The 22569-nt window shown below is 31.6% G+C and overlaps 1 protein-coding gene across 1 annotated transcript in view; it reads left to right on the top strand.

Annotated features, from left to right (window-relative positions):
* The first annotated feature begins 1568 nt into the window (after positions 1–1568).
* Positions 1569–22569, top strand: part of LOC124365816 (late secretory pathway protein AVL9 homolog) — a 61226-nt gene continuing 40225 nt past the window's right edge. The window contains exons 1-5 of the mRNA XM_046821853.1: positions 1569–1764; positions 10735–10941; positions 12596–12742; positions 16650–16737; positions 19062–19251. Coding sequence (XP_046677809.1) covers positions 1681–1764; positions 10735–10941; positions 12596–12742; positions 16650–16737; positions 19062–19251 — 716 coding nt within the window. The 5' untranslated portion in view covers positions 1569–1680. The remainder of the gene's footprint in view (positions 1765–10734; positions 10942–12595; positions 12743–16649; positions 16738–19061; positions 19252–22569) is intronic.

Raw genomic sequence — 22569 nt, 5'->3', positions numbered from 1 at the left:
CCATATTATTAACAATTGCGTATAAATTAAAATATTCAGACATGTATTTATATGTCTCAAGACTATCATTATGAAGAAATTATAGATTCATGTTTAATTTAATTATTACTTATCGTTACTTATTTTACCAAATAAATAAAATAGAAACATGTTAAAGATTTGAGTAGATTGTAAGTTTCGCTCTGTAAATGTTGAGGAGAATCATTCTGATTGATTGTATTACATTCTTACATGAGTGGCCTAACTTCAATGAGTTTTCGATAGCCAAGCTCTGTATCTTGAATGAGCACAAAAACACTTACAATCATACACTTTACCGCTGAATTAAATATTTTTTAGGAAGACGCAGGAAAATGCATTTACGCTTAAAGGTGGCCAACCGGTAGTGGAGACTATCACAAAAGATGTAATCTATAGATAAACCGCTCGCGAAGAACCTGCGTAGAAGTATTTATCTGAGTAGCCATGCGCAGGAGGGGCTCCTCTCAAGTGGTGAGGAATAGGTCAAGCATCTCCTCGTCTCTGTTTTATCAGCTATGTGGGTCATGTCTTGCTCGCGCCATTTTGTTTACATTGCAGCTACTTACCTTACTATGAGTTTATTGTATTTTTGTGTGTAGACCTATACAAGCGTAAAATATTGAACCGACTAATGTAGCTATAGAGTATCCAAGGGGCTTGCATTTTGTTATGATCTTATGTTAGCCGCCAAGTGGCAGTGGCCAGGTCAGGGGATAGAGCAAGCGGGCGAGTGCCGATCAGTGATGGGGATACTGGGAGAAGGCGGCATCACAGCGCCGGGGGGGGGGGGGGTTCTTACCCCACCCTGCGTGAACTAAATTCGCCCAGTGTCTTTTAGTAAGTGGTTTACCTATACCCACTAACATCCTCATCTATACATCGGGATCCTAACTCGGAAATTGCTTGTTACATTATTTCATGTTAGGCCTGATTTTAACCTAAGACATCAGGGCTCGCGTCAATCTGGCCGTTCCATTACAACCATATACTTTTTAAAATTTATATCTTTTATTTCTATTTCATAATTTTAAGCTTTTAACGTTGAAAATGTCGGTAGTTCATAATGTTATTATTAACTCAAACTTCCGCACAAGCTGTAGCCTGTGCAGGCTTACCATCTAGGACAATGAATTATTGTTATGTTTTATAATCACACTATCAATTTTGTAAGTATAGTATATATATATATATATATATATATATATATATATATATATATATATTATATATATATATATATATATATATATGTGTATGTAAGAAATACTTGCAATAACAAATTATATAAGGTATGGTTTGTACATTGTTTTAATTAAAGGAAATACATTAATTTATTTATTCAGCTTACTGAATTGTGCACATAACTATTATTGTTGCTTTGATTTTAATTCTATTTCAGAGATTTGAGAGCCGGTAATATCCTTAGCCTATGGAATAAGAGTAATAATAATGGATACTAATGTACTACTTTGTTTACTCATATAAATAAACTTTGCTTGTGTTGGATGAATGTTGGTATCCATGTTTTGATAATCGATGAAGGCTAGATGGCAGCGGCAACAAACCAGCAAGAGAAGCAGACAGCTTGCGGAGTTGTTTGTAGTCATGTCAAGTAGTGTCAAAATTAACAGTTAGTTATTGAATTATTTTATTTCTGTTATGGAGGAAGACACGAATTTGGCCAAAAATAAACCAATTCTTCACGTCCTTGTTATTGGATTTCATCACAAGAAAGGATGTCAGGTACAAAGCTAGTGTAATGCAATATTAAATGTACACGATTTTGACATTATCCAAGATTTTCAAAGATACTCTTAAATATCGATATGTTAATGGTTACAGTTTCATTTTGATTATTATTTCCATAAATACTTTTTTATAATAGTATATTTTTATAGAATATTCCTCACCACATTAGCTCCTTATCTGCTTAAAATTGTCATTATGCTATTAGCAACCTTTTAACATATACTTCCTGTGATCCTTACATAACCTTATACACCACTTAAATCACAATTAGGCTATTTATTTTGTTTAAGCCTACAGTATTCCTTCATCTGCTCACCAAAATATTCTGTAATACTCAGCCTATATTGGTCCATTTGCAACTAAATAATTACTTTATTTATTTATCATTATTTGTTATTTTTTAGTGTATAGTGAAAGTGATTAGACAAACAATTCAGGTAATTGTGAAAGTAACGGCCGGAGTGGCAAAATACGAGTTTCATGTTATTACCTTATTGGAATCGTCCTACTGAACAAAACAATATAAGGTTTCACGGGGCGGAAATGAGAAATAACAAAGTTGTAGAACATAAAAAATAAACTACCCTCGTGATGACGTCATCATATGCGCCGCCATCTTTGGATACTTAAATGAAAATAATACTGAAACGAGCAGAATTTTTACCCAAATGAACAATGGTTTTCTTAATTTCAAGCTTCAAATTAATTTGAATTAATTTTAAAGTTGTTATTGGGTTAAGATATGTGCCTCTGGCCATCAGCACTGTGCTGCCACAGCCCGCACTGATGTCAATGACAGAAAACCATCCCTTAATATAGTACTATCAGTAAAATATCAAATTCTAGAGGGGCTGATCAGAAATATAAATTGAAAAGTAATGCAAAGAAATGTATGTAAAGTGTAAAAAATCATGTAAAATCCCAATATTAATATATATATATATATATATATATATATATATATACATATACGTGGACAGTAATAGAGAACACTTACCATTAAAAGGAAGTAATCTCGTTTCGGTCAAAACGTAAACTTCTAACTTACCCAACTTAACACTCTGACACACACAATTCACTACTTCACAATTCATCGAACTAGTGAATAGTTGATCCATGATTGACAAGCACTCACTCGATCCGAAGTGCAGTACACAATATCTTGTGAAGCACTGGAAGCCCTAAAAATAAAAAAATCTTGTAAATTAAACTAGTAGTAGAATAGACTGACCTTCAGTGAGGGTATATCCTGTCCCACACTGATGTTGGTGAAAGAAAAACATCTCTTTAGATAAGACGTGTGCCAGACCATTCCGGAACTGGGATAGATCTAACTGGAATGTTCCAAAATAGGAACTAGTTCCTGTTCAGACATTCCGTTCCGACATGTTCTTGCCTACATTATTCCTGGCTAATTTCATTCTGGAACGATATAGTACATGCTATATTCCAGAACGTTTGGATAATTATATGTCCATTTTTTCCTCTAAAACTTCTAGCAGTTTAAAAAAAGAAAAATTTTTTTTTAATAGAGAAGCCGATCCCTTTTAAGCCTTACTCTGCCTGTCCTCATAGGCCACTGGCCTGTGCCCCATCTTATCAAACAGAATAAAGGGGAGAGCCGATACAGTACAAGGTTGATGGTACCGATAAAAAGTGCAACGGTCATAGACAGGAGTCGAACCCACGCTATCTCTAACTCAGACTTAAAGACTAGCGTCTTAGACCGCTCAGGCACTCCCAAGATTGTTTCTTAAATGATAAATCTTTTATATTATGTCCCTTATCTACTTCTTTAATTTGCTCTAATAGCTGCCGGTTTTTGTTCCTTGATAACTCTTTAGTTTATCATCAGGGTCTAGATAGCAATCAATGTATTTTGTCTTAAAATTAAAAGTCACCATTAGAGATTGTTATTTTTGTTCAAAAAATAATATCCTGCCTCTGCAGCAATGACTAAAGATGTTTCTAAATCCTTATTCTCATTTGTCAATATGTTAAGAATTTTTTCATCATTGTGTTTCCATCTCTTTTACCGGTTTCTTTTACAAGTTTGGGAATTGAGGTGTGCAGTCAGTTTGATTTGCTTTCTTCATAAATTTCATCTAGACTTATTTGAAAATTCGGGTTTGGAATTTTAATTTTCCAGACCTTATTTAGGTGATACTTTTAAAGGGAAAGTATTTCCTTTTCATTATTATAGAAAGCTGTTTGATTTTTCCCACAAAAAGTTATATGGTACCTGTAAAAAGTCTTTAATTTTTCAATTTTGACAATGTAAGCTGGCCAGACGGAACATCCTCTAAGCGTGACAAACGCTAAGTTTTTAGTTTTAAACATTTTAAAACCAAGACAATATTGCACATGTATTGCACAGTAACATGCACTGAATGGTGAGTGGAAGACAAGATAGCAGTTCTCAGTCACTAAAATGTACTGAGTTGCTGAGTCCGCAGTTAGCACGTGTCAAGTGTCACATGCATTTGACTACAATGTAGCTCTTCTGTTATTACAGTGATTGGCTAGGTAGCAGACAACAGTACATCAACTGTTAATATGTGTAATGGTAATAAATTGCAGTGTATTTTGCAATCAAACTTACTGAAATTGACTGTTATTTGCCATGACACTTGTGCATGTTGTTTGTTCACAAATCTAGTATTACTTTGTTTATCTCACGCATGGCTGTTAATGAGTTAATAAATTAGAAATTTTAACATAAATATTTAAAAAATATTAATAGCGAATTACAAATTTATTTCTTTACGTACATAATAGTAGTTATAACACTTTTATTTATTTTCAAATCAAATCAAAATTTCTGAAATACATGAACATTAAGTACTGCATTTATATAATAGTCATGCGTATAATATAATTTTAAAAAATACAGTTAAGTGTTTGCTCTGTCCAGAAACTCCTTCAGCCTGTAGATTGGTTTCTTGACGAGGAAGTCGAAGTAATTTCTAAGCAATTCTGTAAGGATATTCACATTGATTACCATGCTTGATTAACTGTAAGGTCTAGCAGCTCCAGATGTAGACGTGTGACAAACCTGAGCTCGTCACTGGGCGATTTTATCAAATATTTTTTCTAGAAAAGATTTTTTTTTAATATTTAAAAACATTCAATGCTGTTTTACTTTTGCCACTCTTAATAGGTTTTCTTGCAGCTCTTGATGCCATAACATGTAAACCATAGTAATACATATCACATACACACTAAGAATAAATACTAGAAAAATATTTATTTTTATAAGCTGGTGTATAAATTGTAATTTTTATGAATAATTTTTGCGGCCATTGTTATAGTTCACTTCATTTCGTAAAACCTTTAAAACTCAGGAAACAGAAAATAAATCAATATTTTTGTATTAATAAATGATGTGATCTAAGAAGGTGACACAATCTTTGAAAGTATCCTCCTCAGGCCTATTTATGTATGTACTGTATTTGTATTATTGGACAACAAAGTAAACTCAATTAAGGTGTCATAAATATAGTTAATTTTGTCTAGAATTGTTCTTAGTAAAATCTGATACAAGCACCAATCACAAGTTTATGAATGTGATGGATGTTACGTGAATTATAAGCGTACTCTTAGTGTACTGTATATTTCAGATTGGACGATAACTAAGGGAGATCTAAATAAATTTTTTAAATGTTTTCACATTTTCGGATTTGTTTTGTTTATTAGCCATCAAATTCAACTCTCCCATTCCCTATGATTTTATTCTATCTTGTCTGTAAGTTAGGCTGTTTAAGACAGTTTTTCGGAAGCACTGTGTCTGCTCTGTGTAAAATTTGTGGTGGTAAGTCACTAGTTACTTTCAAATTTACCACTTTGTGTTCTTGTAGTATTATTGTTTTAAATTTGACCACCTTGCTTCACAAAATTACTGTTTGTTTCTAATATTTCTGTACCAGAACTTAAGTTAGGTTGTCTTCTTAGTCTAATGAAAATGAATAATATCATATCTCTTTCACAGAGCTCTTGGTTTCATGTTATTTTGCCCATTATACAAGAAAATTGTGTTCAAATTAGCTGTTAGTTGTGAAATATTATGTTTAATTGTAAACATTCAATAATGGAGAGGTTAGGACTGTTACTAAAGAAATATTTGTTTGTCCGATGAGAAATCTTGTAAAAATACGTTTCTGGAATGCTGTAAAAGCCATAAGTGCTATTTAAACAATTTAAGAAGTGTAAGATTTGAATGGGAAAGAAGATACAATGAACAACAGGAAGACCACAGCACATAATGCAGGAAATGACACCACATCACATTATATCTTAGCATTCGGACTCCTTTGATCTATTACAGTATTTGGTTTCCACATCCTCACAATCACTTGAAGCTGTCCCAATATACTGATAACTGAAACTTTACCATTGTTACAGTACTGTCTTATATAGTATTCATGTGATAAAAATCAAATATTTGATCAAAATGTAATGTTTTTCTAAAGCCTCAAACTCTTATCTTTCGCACAACTTTTTAAAAACTGCTTTTTATGATTGAAGGTTTGTAGCATAAAATGGATCTATTAGGATTTTTGGCTTATGGTGATTTATGGAATATAAAAATCTACAAATATTTAGACCTTTTGTAAGACAGATTTGTAGAAAATGGCAACTTCTCTAAAATAATTCAATCATTGGTATACTGTTTTATATTTGTCCCACTTTTTCAGTTTATCATGAATTATGGGGTATCAGCTCTTTGGCTAAAACATAATTTTTAAATTTGAAAATATATGTTTGATTTTAATGATATATCTTCAATACAGTAAGTTATTCTAATTTTATTTATGAAATTTACATACTTAACTTACAATCAAAATTTTTATTGCCATAAAATAAAGATCATTGACAAAGTCTCATTACAGCTTCCATTATAAATATAGCCAAGTCAGTTATAAATCTTAGATTATCTATATCTTATGTTACGTAAACACAAACTACAATACTCAAATACAGCCAGTGACATTGGGGAATTTAAAATAAAATGTTTTTTAATTGGAAGAACTTATCCAGTGCATAAAATGGGTTATATAACAGCCATAAGTAATATTTATTCAAAAATATTTTTTATTGTACTTTAGGACTAAGGGTAACAAATGGTTGTACACCCTCAGTGCAATAACAGAATGGCTTTCAAGAGTTTTGCTCAATCTATTCAAATTAATAGATGCAACATTTTTATTCCTGGTATTGTGGGAGTGTTTTATACTGCTAGGCTTTACTAATTGAGGATTTGGAAAGATATATTTCATAAGATCAAAACGATACAGGTTTATTATGGTCTGAATTTAACAAATAGTAAAAAGAGGTTTACAATTTTCAAGTGGCTGCGAGTTAGTAATTCTTATAGACTTTTTGAAGGATAAGAATGTTATTAATTTTACTTGTAATACCACACACTACTAGTCCATACCTTATAATGGATTGAAAAAAGGCAAAATAAGCCGTTCTCACATAATTTGTATTAACACAGAATGTAAGCCGTCTAAGAAGATAAATTACTCTAGACAACTTAGTTGAAAGATAATTAATATAGGCATCTCAATTATTTAAATTTCTGTTAATAAAGTCGTATCTAATTTGTATGCAGGTGTCTCCAGTTTTCTAAGATAGTTTTTGATTATTTATTCAACGAAAAAATTAATCTAAATTATTCAAAATTCATTATATAACTTTTAAAAACAAATCAGTTCTATACTAAAATAGAACTGTGTAGAAATTTTCCAACTATTTAAACGCAATATTTTTTTAAATTCCTAAAGCCAAAATATTTTGTATAGGTTATGAAAAATGTTCAAATAATAAATTTAAGGTGTTTATTGCGCTTTACAATTTTCAGTGATTAAACATGGTTGTAAAAACACTTTAACATGAGGATATTATCAATCCTTTCACTTTTTAGATTATTTGGTTTAGTAAAGCCATTAACAGTGTCACTGGTTTGATCGTATTTCTAAAAATGTAATTTCACATTAAACAAATATTTAATTTTTAAGAAGTTAATCCATTGTGTAAGCAGTTAATTGTGGCTATCTTTTGCTGTTGATATTAGCAAAATCCTAAAGTTAACCATTGCAATTTAAAAATATGTAGGATAAAGTTGTGAAATGTTTTGAATAAACAGAAATAAACGTTAGCCTTCTATATGAAATTTATTACAATTGTAAAGTAAAAAAATTTTCACAGTATTTTCATCTGAAAATGATAATTTTTACTCTAAAACAGTTTAAAGTCAACAATTATATATTCTGAAAATAAATACACTGTATTACCGAGAAAGTAGATAAACAAATTGTCTTGTTAAACAATACTGTTTATCAACACACAGCAGTGCTAGTGAACAAACAGAACTTGACTCAGTAGAAAATCGAACCGTGTATTGCATGTAATGAAACAGCTGATTGAACTGTCAATCATAAGCATCAAAACATCAGAATTTTTAACTTGTGAATATCCAAACACCATGCTGTAACAACACTATGTCACTGCTTTACATTAGTAAAAACATTTAACTGTGTTTATCAGCTAAAACTAAAGATACATCAGATGTAGCTATTCAATCAGAGTTACTTAGTCTACCTCAATGGATAGTGTTATTTCCAATGTTTTTCATATTATATTTATATATATATTATATATATATATATATATAATTATATATATGTATATATATATATATATATAATTATATATATATATGTGTATATATATATATAAAATTATATTTATGTATATATATATATATATATATATATATATTTAAACACATATGTGACAGATTAGGCCAAATACAAAATAATTGAATCAGAAAAAGTGAGCGCTCTGTGGTGTAATGGTAGCACATTCACCCGGCAAGTGAGAGATCCGGGTTCGATTCCCGGCGGAGCAAGTACTTTTTGCGATTCAATGTTTATTGAAAATTATATATATATACAGGATGTAGCAAAACTCTACACAAACTTTAAGATAATATTGTTCCATGGACCTAGATAAGCTAAAAACTAAATTCAACTAATGGTTTATCTCTTTTTGTTTACCATCTGTCTGTCTGTTTGTGTTTTTTAATGTTAATTTTTATTTTAGACACCAGTAAAGATATAAACTAAAATTCGGAACAATTATTTTTCTTGTGGCTTCAAAGCAAGAAAAAAATTAATATTATCATATCACATTTTAAGATTGTGCACAGATAATGTTTTTAAAGTTTAATACTGTAATAACTGATAATATTATGGATATGTTTAAAGACTAATAAAAGTTGTTACATTTAATTACCAACATTTTGATACCTAAAATGATAAAAATCGACAGAGAAATAAAGTATATGTAAGCTTTTAACTTTTGTTAAGCAAATTAAAATTTCATTGTTTATAGCATAATTAACCGTGCATTATAACCGTTAAAGCTTATACCTATATTATTTACTGACTGATTTTTATTATATAAGTGTCAGTATGTTTGTAATTAGGTATAGCAACTTTTTTATTATACTTCACAAATTTTCACAATGTCATTGATTTTTACAGTATTAAGCTTTAAAATTTCAATCGTCTGCTATGTTGAAACGTGATAAGTTAATTAATAAAAATTGTCTCCTGATTTGAGACCGTAAGAAGAATAATTGTACAAAATTTAAGTTTTATACGTAACAAGTACATGTAACAATATTCTAAAATTTTATTTTTATCTGGTTCTGAAATTGCTGGTATAAATCTTATATTATGTATTAATATAAAACAAACATTCCAATAATATTAATTCAGTTATGTGAGTCTGATGATATGCTCATTGAGTACAAAAGGGCTCACAGAAATTAAAAAGTATATATTATTGGAGTGTTTGTTTTAAATTAATAACTAATTCCAATAAGAACTGAATTCTAGAATGTACTTATATTGTGTGTTTTAAATAATGTGTTGTTCTTATAAATCTACACTCTGTTTTTTATTTATTTGAATGAGCGTTTGACAATGCCTTGATCAAGCAAAACACGTCATACTTAAATATAAATTGGATTGCTTCAAGGTGAGAGTACATAATATAAAAATATCCTAAAGTTTATGTAGGGAGTTTTACTACACCCTGAGATATCCGGGTTCGAGTCCCGGCGGAGCAAGTACTTTTTATGATTCAATATTTATTGAAATTAAATTAGGCTATTGCCACTTATACAAATTTAATGAATGTAAACAAAAGTCATTTGACAGGTATTTGGTCTTCCGATCATATGTTAGTTTGGTTATTTAAACACATATGTGAAAGAAACGGCCAAATACAAAATAATTGAATCGTAAAAAGTGAGGGCTCTGTGGTGTAATGGTAGCACATTCACCCGGCAAGTGAGAGATCTGGGTTCGAGTCCCGGCGGAGCAAGTAATATTTATGATTCAATATTTATTGAAATTATATATATATATATATATATATATATATATATATATACATAAAACTCAAATAAATTTAATTGTTAATTTTCTAAACCATATCATGGTATTAGTACTGTTCTTCCTTTCCCAACAAACACCATATTCCTAATGTCCCACAATTTTAATATTTTTATAAGTTATAAGACAACCAGTAAGTGTCTCAGGCCAATTTTGTACATTGCACCATTTATAATGATTTGATATTTTCTCCCCTCCCACTCTCCTGTTAATGTCACTTCTCAAACATTTTTGTAACATATTTAGTGTTGGAACCAAGTTTCAAGGTGTGAGGATATTTTCTTCCTCTTCCACTTACCCGTTATGGTGTATCCTAAGACTGAGACATTATAATATTTCTTTTTCAGTTATTGTAACACAAAATTGACTAAAACTACTTGTTGACTACAATTTTCTATACAATTATGAAAATGTGTAGTAAAGATATTTACAAGTTTTAGAGAGATAGAAAATAATCCTCTCAATTAGGAAGGTATTTATTATTTAACGTTTTCAGGTGGAATACTCGTACCCACCGCTGGTGCCCGGTGGGGAGGGGGGAGAGAGCGAATGTCCACGGGGATGGAAATACCTCCCTACACTGGCACTGCCTGACGGATCCCACAACTTCGATGAAGACACTGTATACTTCCATCTGCCGAGCCTCACCGACCCGGACCAGACTGTCTTCGGGATATCGTGCTTCCGGCAGATTCCTGTTGAGGTACTGTACACACATTAAGCATTAGCACCATAATTTTACAAGTGAAACAAAAAAACAAAAGAAGATAAAATTCCAATAATTTAGCCTAAAGTCAATACAACTTTTATTGCATTAGAAATTACTACATGGCAACACACATTAAGAGGGAGTTTAGGAGGGTGACATTAGTCATCATATACAGGATGTTCACAAAAGGGTGTCATAAACTTCTGTGGCTGAACAGAAGTACTCATGATTTCAGACAGAAAATGTTCTATAAACATAGGTTGAGAAATGTATGGTTTAGCAGTTATCGGGCTTCTAAACGTATAAGCAAGCAAGATCACTTTATAAGTACGCTTACAGAAGTCATCACGTTACAACAGCTGATGCCTCTCAACTGTGACTTTTATTGCTTCTTGTTTGTGAAAGCATACCTCTATAATGATCTTGATCGCTTATGCATTGGCAGATTTCATTGAACAAAGTACCATTGGAATTTTGATTAAAAGTGCAAAATAGTTGGTATCTTATAAATTTTTTATAACTATACTGGCTATTTTTTATTTGACTTAAAAACATTTCAACAGGCACCATTTTGTTAATATTAAAACAAATAACACTATTGTTTTTTGACTTTTCCTCTTGTTCTAACTTCTGCGCAAAGCTTGGTATTTGTAGCTTTACTAGTTCTAGAGATAATAATCTGTTTATAAAGAATATAAAATGGCCGCTAGCAGCTAAACAACTTATTTCTCAACCTATGTTTATAGATAATTTTTTTGTTTAGAACCATGAGTACTATCAGCCACAGAAGTTTGTGAACACCCTGTAGCCTATATTCTAAAAATACTAAGTATAAAATGTAAATGAGTTTAAGTTGTATAGAAATGTAATATACTAGAAAAGTAGGCAATAAATTGCATTTTCACATAATAGCGTATGGGCTCGGGGCGTGTTGCCCGCTGGTTCTCATAGGGTTAATAATGAAAAAAAAGTGTGAGGCGATAATCATTAGATTATTTGATTAAATTTTGTTTTAAAACATTTTAATTTTGCTTCTTTTCCCAACATGGGAGGTGTAAAGATAATTTAAAATTTTTAAAAGTCATGTTCATCATGTGACTCATAGAACGTCAAAATCTATATAAAACGTCATGTTCAAGAAATCTTGTTTGTTGTCTGTTCACATTCATATTTTGGCGTAACTCTTCGATTGTTTGTGGTAAGGGCAATGACCAATAAAATATCACTGAGAATGTTAGGTAATGCTTCTTTTTTCCCATCTCAAGGAAGCTGTTCTTTCATAGATATTTTTATCTTGCATGTAATTGTTGAAGCTTAATTTATTTTTGCTCTGTCTAATTTAAAAATTATATTTTTTAAGTAAACTATATTGTTTTATAGTATTTTTATTAATATATAAAAAGAATTAAGATAAATGTTTAGCTATTGAATTATAAAACACTTATTTTAGTTTTTCAGTCCAGTTAAATGAAGAAAGAAAGTGCTGCATAAGAGAAGTTGCTTTCAAAGATTTTAAATATTTGTCCTGAAAAAAGTCCAGTAAGCATGTCTTGTTATATTAAGCTTATAGGTTACTATTCTTTTATGTACAGATATGTTTAGGTTCCAGTAAATATACATAAATAAACTGGACATTTGTCTCATACAGAAAATAAAGAACCGGACTGCAGACATCACCCGAGGAACGGTGCAGAAGTCGGTCTGTGTCTTGAGCTCTATCCCCCTGTACGGTCACATCCAGGTGAAAATGGCGCTCATCACTCACGCATACTTCGAGGAGGGAGACTTCACCAAGGTATGTCTGTTTATATCTGCAGTGAATCCTCCAACTGCTCCTGTTATACTAGATTACTAGGAGTTTATATTTAGTTCAACTTTATACCATCCAAGGCACACATGTAGAGAAGATTTACAAAATGACGAGAAGTACCATTGAAGTAACAAACATTTATATAACAAACTGATAAAAAAAAATGCTCAAAATACCAGCTACACCATAAACCACATACCATTGTAGATTTGCATAAGCTATATAAATCTACAAACTACCAGTATTTTAGACGGAATAATATAAAAACGTACTCTGTCTGACCATTATGACGGATGGTTTGTCTTTATATATCCATATGAGACTCTCCCTTCAAATTGGAAGATCATAAAATGGTATAGCTAGGAGATCACAGACAAGGGGCAGACCAGTTACCCAGAACCTTTGTTCAGTTAGAACCACTATTATGGGGGAGAGGTGGAGCTTTAAAGACTGTTGAACTTATCGTGAATTCAGATTCTGGCCACACAAAATGCTTGGAATATTATGAAACCGTATTCAACAGTGTCAGAAACATCAATCTTGTTATCAATGACTTAACTGGAGAAACTAGAATTAATTATGATTGATGTAACAATATGAGATATGGGTTTTGTTAATTTACCATTTGGTTATTTTGAAAAAGACAAGGAATGTAACTGATATTAGATGAATAATGAGGTATATTTTACGAATCTAAGGAAATTTTGTTATGAAATTAAATTAGGTTATCGTGACAAAATTAAAAAATAAAAATCATATATTTTGATTCCAGACATCCGTAAGTGAAATATTTTCACATTAAAAAGGCATAAATCAGTTTCAAACATAATAAGTTTATAATTTAACTAATAACTTGTATTTAATTTGTAAAATGAGTTCTAGAGAAACGAATGTGTGAGAATTTATTATTCATTCAATTAACACCATTATCAGATCAAATACTGATAATTCTGAGGGGAGAGAACATTGCTCGTTATTTCTAAACAAAGCGCTTCAAAACTAATTAATCCATCGCAATAAATTAACTCATGCAAATTGTATTGATTTTTATGTTCGAGAATCACTCTGAAAGTATTGAAATACTGGCATACAGTGCATACTGCAATATTCTTATTATTGTAAGAGTAATGAATACACAGATAGCTACTCGACATGATGTGATGTGAAGCGAAATATTAAATCAAGGAAACATATGGATCAGTATGATCATGTTGCATTGCTATCTGTATATTTGTACCCTTATCTGATTTTCTGAGTGCCAATCAGTATCTGATAGCAACTTGGATCAGTGTACTTGTGTTATCTCTTCAGAAGGATCAATATTTAATGGTCATGGAGTTATTGAGAGAGCATTTTCAGGCTTTGATTTTTGAAAAAATAATTTTTTTAACAGAAATTTAAGTATGTTTTTGTATAAAATAAAGTATTTGTGAAATTGTAACAGCTTTATAACATTGCATTTAAAAAAAAATTGCACTCTAAATTAAAGTTTTTTGTTTGCAAATGGTAAAACGTACCACTTTAATAAATGTTGAAGAAAGAGTTTCTGAAACTTTCACCACTCGTAGCAGCTAAACGGTTAAGTATATCAAAACAATCCCAAGAATAAAAAAGTCTTAGAATTGCATGAGTTAAATCAAAATATGTAAGAAAACTAGGGGGTTTCATAAGAAACTTCAAAATTGACCAAACTTGAAAATGCTAACATAATAATTTAACCCCTTAACCGCCACATAAAAATACAGGATTTTGTCATGTTTTGCTGATTTTTTTTGTAGCTGAAACTTGTTTAGAATTAGTTTTTAAATAGAATTATATTAGTTTAAAGTAACAATTGTAAAAAAAAACAAGAAAAATTTAACTTAAAAAAATTATTATTTTTTTTTTAAAGCGTGTTCAATACATTTTTATTTTTATTTTTTGATTTAAAAAACTTTTTTGGGTATGAAATCTCTACTATAGTAAAAAAGAAGCACATTTTACTTCAGAATTATTTATTTTTGCAAAAAATGTAGATTACAAGGATTGTAAATATGGACATTTTACTATGTCTGTCTAATATTTTCTTTTTGTATGGAAGTCTTTGAAAGAAGGCGCTGCACAAAGGCCAACGTCACAACTTTTACACTGATACCGGGTCTCCCGTATTATTTTCTTTTTGGAACAGACTGCACATCTCCTCCTTGCATTTTATTTCTTCTCTGTTTCTGGTACATATTCAGGAAAATGTTGTTCCTTGAGACGTAAGGGATCATCTTCCAGTGATGGACGACCGCGCTTAGGAGTCTACTAAAACTTATAACTAAAACTTATGTAGGCCTGTCCAAACACAGTGAGGCTAGCAAACGTAATAATAACGAAGTAACGGAAACTACTTGGAAACTGATCTATGCAGAGAACGATATATACTGACGCATTAATACGTCAAGAAACAAAATAAAACGGGACAAACGTAATATTACGTCAGCGGCACTTTTTTGCGCACAGGCCACTGACGTAATATTACGACGGTGGCGGGCAAGGGGTTAATAAGCATGACAAGTAAGGTAAAGTTCACAATTTTAAGTTTGTTGTGGAATTAATACTTTCTGAGATTGCAATGACGGCCATCTTATTATTCTTAAGGTAATATTTCATTCATTTTTTTTAAATTTTAAGTAAATAGAAAGGGCCATGTGGTTCTAACTTTGCATGTATAAATAAAGAATTTTTCATTTCATTTCATCTTGAGTTGTGATCGTCCTGTATATCTCAATAAACAAATGATGATGTGTCTAATATTTATCTAAAACCGTTGTCACTTCCTCTTATAAATTGCCGTACAAAATTCAATCAGAAGTAGAAAAGGCAAGCAAGTATTAAATAAATTATGGTACACATAATATTTCATCTAAGATTGAAAATCTAACAAACTTAATTTACCAAAACAAACCTTTGCATGCAGATAAATAATAGGTCTACAGTATGTTTAAGTCGTTTAATTTAATAAAATATTTAAATATTTTGTGGTCCTTGTGGTTAGTTTTTTGTCTTGTAGAACATTTATTGGTCCAGTCATAGTTGATTACCGGATCAATAAAGATTGACGAAATACTGAGTCCTGCCCAAAGGATACAGGTGGTATGAGGTGGACATTAGCTTGAGTATACAGCTCTGCTGTCACATCACATAATTAAAGACTGTCAAATTTTTCACTCGTACCGAATTCACTTAATTGTATGGTGTTATTGGCTGAACAATACTAAATCACAGTGCATGTTGTGTTCAGGTGAAACTGCTCAAGGACACGTACCACCACCTCAACGACTGCTTGCTGCAGATACAGGTGGTATGAGGTGGACATTAGCTTGAGTATACAGCTCTGCTGTCACATCACATAATTAAAGACTGTCAAATTTTTCACTCATAACGAATGCACTTAATTGTATGGTGTTATTGGCTGAACAATACTAAATCACAGTGCATGTTGTGTTCAGGTGAAACTGCTCAAGGACACATACCACCACCTCAACGACTGCTTGCTGCAGATACAGGTGGTATGAGGTGGACATTAGCTTGAGTATACAGCTCTGCTGTCACATCACATAATTAAAGACTGTCAAATTTTTCACTCGTACCGAATTCACTTAATTGTATGGTGTTATTGGCTGAACAATACTAAATCACAGTGCATGTTGTGTTCAGGTGAAACTGCTCAAGGACACATACCACCACCTCAACGACTGCTTGCTGCAGATACAGGTGGTATGAGGTGGACATTAGCTCGAGTATACAGCTCTGCTGTCACATCACATAATTAAAGACTGTCAAATTTTTCACTCGTACCGAATTCACTTAATTGTATGGTGTTATTGGCTGAACAATACTAAATCACAGTGCATGTTGTGTTCAGGTGAAACTGCTCAAGGACACATACCACCACCTCAACGACTGCTTGCTGCAGATACAGGACATCCAGTCAGCCCCTCAACTGTTTGTCGGTGAGTGTCCGCCGGTGTTACTTCTTTGTTTTTGACAATTTAATCCTTTATGAATGGCCAAAAATTTGCAAAATACGTCTAGTTTTTAGGCTGAGATAAAAAATATTGCATAGAAACACGATTTTCAGACACATTTTTATGTAACACTTAGTGTGTAATAGTAAATTTGCACCAAATAGTTTTTTATGATTTTCATGGCAAAAAAGCCACGCTGATCTTTTTTACTCTTGTGTAGCTAACTCAAAAAACAAATTTCTATTCAAAATAATCCATGTTCTGCGAGTTTTTATTTATATTTTTGTAAACTACCTCTGATAAATACAGTTTTCCATAAAAAAAATCACCATTTAACCATAATACAACCTACAGAGCGGATCCTCCCAGAAAATGTTGCTGTTAATTGCTCCTTCAGGTGCCCTTGTCCCGTAGTCAGGCACACAACAAGTTATAACCAGTATATATAGATTATGTCTGTTATCCACTTACTTTAGCACAATTAGTAGCTCTTAGAAACCGTATATCCTGTTATTGTGGTGTTGGTCAGAAATGACAGACATTTGTTACTTATTACATTATACAAACTAAAACATATTCCTTATAATGTTTTACATTATATATCTTCATTATATTTATTGTTAATATCAATATGGTTCTCTTGAAATGCGATAGTCCTGAAGTCTCAAATGAATATTGGTTACTTATGATATAGCCGTCAGTCACAAGTTACATTTTGTAATGACTCATTTCATACACCCATCTCACATTCATTTCAATATTTAATTTAATTTAGAAATTTATTAGTAATAATAATTAAATAATTAAGGAATAATTAATTATAAATTGTCTCAAATTTTAATACAATCAATAATAAATACAAAATTAAATATATCAAAATTAATCAAAATTCACCTTATTACATATAAAACTTAAAAGTTATAAAGTGAACTAAAGTCAGTGATACAGTGTGCAGGGATGATTGTTGAAGAGTGAAGAGAGCAGAGGTTTAAAAGTTTAGAGGAGAGAGGGATATAGAAGAAGTGAAGCAAAATTATTATTTTAAATAAAGAGACTGGTTACATTTTATTCAGCAGTATTTGGTTCAAAAGAAAGGTTAATTTATTAAATTCATATTATCACTGAAGTACAGAGAAACAGAAGACAGACGTTGGGTGAGAAAATTCCTTTTAAGTTTAGCAGTGATCCATTGGAAGAACATAAAACCCAGGAACATTCGATTTGGCTAACAATTCAAAAATTAATATAATTAAAATTTAACAAAATAATTTTTCAAATTACAATATCTTTTATTAAAAACAATACCTAATATTTCTATTTCATTAAGCCAGCACGACCACCCTGCCCTAAAATTTAAGAACTGTATTTAAAAAATTTTACCATTATTGTATCCTCCATCTTGTTTCAAAATTCAAACCTGTGTGTCAATTAATTTATCATCATTAAAGTTCACATTTGTATCATACTGAGTTATTTATTATTTCTAGCTATAAGCATCAGAATACAAATTAAGTTTAACCATTTATTTAAAGTGTATAGTAGTAGCATATTATAATTTCCTGTCACAGCAAAAGAAATTATTAGGTACAAAGATGTGGTGTGGGAAGAAATCAGTTGATATATTGAAAGAAAATGTGTAGTTAATGCTTAGCTTTGTACTCATATTGTAGTGGAATATGGATAGTTGGAACCTCGAGGGACTGGTGGAAATCGTTACACACAGCTCATATGCATGAACCTTGACAGATGCATCCTCACAGTGTGGGTAAACAGAGACATGGTGTAAAGAGGTCATGCTTTGGCAGATAGGGGGATGGAACACTGACTTTAACAATGGCAAGCCAAGATATATATATATATAAACATTCAGATCATTGACATTGCTTGAGTTTTGAAAATCGAAAACAGCCGCAGTGAGCGTTACTGTAGAGTAGGACTCTTTCCTGTAAACAATGTGTGACACAGCCCACTCAGTTTAGTCATAGTCTGTAAAGACTTTTGCACAGCAGTAGTTAATCAATACATTAGAAATGATACTTTTTAATGCAATCTTGTCTATTTTTTAAGGGCCACCACTTTAACCAGTCTCAGTTTTCAAAACATTGACAACCTTTTTATCGGCCACTTTTTAAGAAGACGTCGCCTTTTAACCTGATTTTTCAATTAAAGTGTATGACTCATACAGACGCTTTGCAATGTGAATGCTTTAGCTTTATTCTGTAGTTTTGTATTATTTTTAAGTTTGTCGAAAGTTTTCATGCTTTTATTTTTTGCTTGGCCCATATCTATGTATTTTATTGCATACACAGGGTTGTCGGCGAGAGAGCTGATTCTGCAGTTCCGACACAAGGCCCTGTTGCTGTTCAAGCTCCTGCTGCTGGAACGACGAGTTGTGTTCTACCGTTCGCCCGTCCAGCCGTTGTGTGCCGCCATCTTGTCCCTCCTGTCCCTCCATCCGGGGATGATAGAGAAGGGTCTTTACCACTGCGCCTGTGTCAGGTACACTATGATGAAAATAAATTTGTTATAGAACGATATGGTCTAGTTTTCTGTATGGCTTAGACTTCGTCACAAACTTGATTATTAACCACAGCTTCTTAACCTTCCTACTGGCCAACGACTCATTTTGAATCGTGTCAGCTATGCTTGTATGATGTATTTAGCGATTAAACATGGCTCTAACCCCATCAAAAATTAACATGTTCCTAATGAACTGAACTATCCCAAATAGGTATTGAAATTGGATTAGCACAGATAATTAGCAATCCAATTATAGACTGCTAAGATTGTGTATTATGATATAGTTGAATCTCTCATTAGATATGGGATTGCTGCATGGGGCAGATTATTAGCATCCAGTAATCTTAACAGAGTCCTCATTAAAAAAAATGCCATAAGAGTTCTACCTGACTGTCACATCAAGGAGAAAGCTGTAGACAGGCATTCAAAACATTTGGCATTCCGACAGTTACTAGTCTTTACATCTTTCAGGTTGACAACTTCAACCTTGAACAAACCAGGAAATTGGACTCAGACCAAATGAGAAATAAATGGAAACAGAGTATTATAGTAGTGACAATGAACGTAACATTTTAGAAATCTTGGTTGTCTTTCGATTCATTTATTAGACTTAACACAATGGGACTGATAATGAGCATTATGTTAAAAAGAAGAATGGACGTTTCCAGTTTCTTTCTAGGAAATGGAGACTGTAAATTTACAGAACTCTAGAACTGGCAATGGCATCACTATGTTCTGGCGACTCTACTTCAACAGCATCACAGATGTTTTTTTATAATGTATCCCATTTCTTAAATATTAGTCCAAATGTAAACAATTATATGTCAATTTATTCACAAATATTTGGAGAACATTATAATAACAATAACCTATTGTTTTCATCTAAATAATTTTTTTAACAAAATTTAAAAAAATTGTTTTTTGTAAATATTCCATTGTGCAACTGTTTAGCAATAAGTTTTACATCAACACTGTAAATGTATTATTTATTCTAAATTTTGTACTGTTTCCAAAAATATATAGTTGTATTCTTACCTCTAAACTTATTTGTTACATGGATTTGTATGAAAAAGCATATGCAGTTACTTTTTTTGAAAATATGTCGATCTTTAACCCTTTGAGTGCCGGAGCATCGCTGTCAGCGATCCCGCATTATATGCAAGAAATGCCAGAATCGCTGTTAGCGACTTCTGCAGTAACGCTTATATTTTATATAGTATTTATCTAAATTGGCTCAATGACTATACATACGCATTCCAAAGGCTTCAACATAACTTTTGATGTAGGTTTTGTTACATTTTGGTTAGATTCTGATTTTTACGGCGGTTGTAAAGTGAGCGCAGTGCGTCAGTCGTGTTTAGAATCGGCCGCTATGCGGACGAGCCGTCACGTGTTTTGTTTGCGCTGCTGTTTATTTCACAAATGATATTGAAAGTTTTTAAGTGTAAATGGGTTTGTAGTGTTAGTATCTTCAAATTATTTCGTTTGTGTATGTTGTTCTAGTCTGTGTGTAAGTAGAACAATGACGGCCGCGAGTTATGGCGATCGTAAGCATCTAATACTTTACTAAATACGTTTGTACAGTTTTTATGTTTGTTCAGTGATATTTATAAATAATGAGTCATAAAAACATTGCTGACAATGAAGACCTAGTATTGGAGGCATTAGATTTAAGCATTATCAGTGTAGACAATACACAGAGTGTTAGGTTAAGTTAGAAAATTTCTAGTTTTGTAGTGGTTCATATTTTCATATTTATTTTCCAAACTTTATTTATAAGTATAAAAAAATGTTTATATGTCTTTTTGTAAATAATTAAATGGAGTATAAGATAGAATAACTAAAAGTGAAAAAATAAAATATTTCAATAACACTACATTGTGTCAAAATAAAAAACAACATTTTTTGCTCATAAAGTTTTTGATAATGTTTTTTTTTTATCGGTATAAAAACGTTAAATTACTAATGAATGTATTATATTTATAAAGAAAATATATTTATCTACAAAACAAACAAAAACCCAGGACATTATACCAATAAACAATTTATTTATGAATTTTTAACCAGACCCTTGCAAAATCAGGCATTTTGGCTCGGCATTTCATGCATACCATATAGCAAAACGCCGCGGCACTCAAAGGGTTAAAGAAATAATATATTTCATGGGTAAACATGAATCCACATATGTACAAAGTTTCATCTTTCACTCAGAGTCACTAGACTTCACCCTGGGTTTGCGGCCTCCATATCGAACTGGACTGGCAGAGTGTTCGAGCAGATGCTAGCATTTAGGATGAACTCTACAACTATATCCAGAGCAAAAGAAATTGGTTTTCTTTTTCAAGGTTTTACACTCACATAACGACACACAAGCGACAGTTCGTGTTGGGGAATTTCGTGATTTCATGAGCATGGCCGAAGACATCACCAGGTGGAACAATAACTTATCTGTCTAACTCACACAGTTGTGAGAGAACGCTTACTAGGATATCATGTCTGCTATATAGTCTGTCAGGTTTACCTCAATAAACTTCGTTATCACTAGAAATAGGACAATCTAAATGAGCTCTCTAAGATCACATGATCGGTCTCTAAAGTTTTCACCCGTAATGAACCACTAAAACTATAACCTAAGAGAGCTAAACCAAGCAATAATAACACTAAAACACTACAAAATACGTTTTCTTTGAATATGTAACAACTTCTTATTTTGCCTTTTTCAAATAAATTTTCAGATATGGTCTATTTTTCATTGAAGTTCCGAAAAAAAAACAAAAAAATTCTCATTATTTAAAAAAGTTGTTGGACTGCTCACCAATTCTCCTTGGGAGGATGTGCTCTGCAAACATTTGTTTATAAAACTCAATATTTCTAGAGTTTATAATAATTTTTTAATTTTTTATGTCATTGTTGTATATGTTTCAAAATTTAGATAATTTTACATACAAAATAAAAATTCATGAATACTCCGCTCAAAGCAAATATAAATTAGATCTGCTTTTTTGTAGACTGTCTAAAACCCAATCTAATCTAGCCATGCAGACCAAGACTAAAGATTTTACAATTATCTACCTCATTCAGTGAACCTGTTTTCTTTTAATCAGCTCAAAAACAAACTATACACCTAGCTTACCTCTATTCCATTTTATTCTATTGATGAGTTTCTAAAAATATTGTTCTTTGACAAATATCACTTAATGTGGTTCTGTAACAAATGTTCATAAAATGTATGATTTAATTGTAATTTATACAATGTTATTGATAACCTGTAATATTTATTATGTTGTCTAGGATTGC

This window comes from Homalodisca vitripennis, chromosome 7, assembly GCF_021130785.1.
Source record: "Homalodisca vitripennis isolate AUS2020 chromosome 7, UT_GWSS_2.1, whole genome shotgun sequence".
In the NCBI taxonomy this organism is placed as follows: domain Eukaryota; kingdom Metazoa; phylum Arthropoda; class Insecta; order Hemiptera; family Cicadellidae; genus Homalodisca; species Homalodisca vitripennis.
This window is presented reverse-complemented; position numbering and strand designations above follow the sequence as displayed.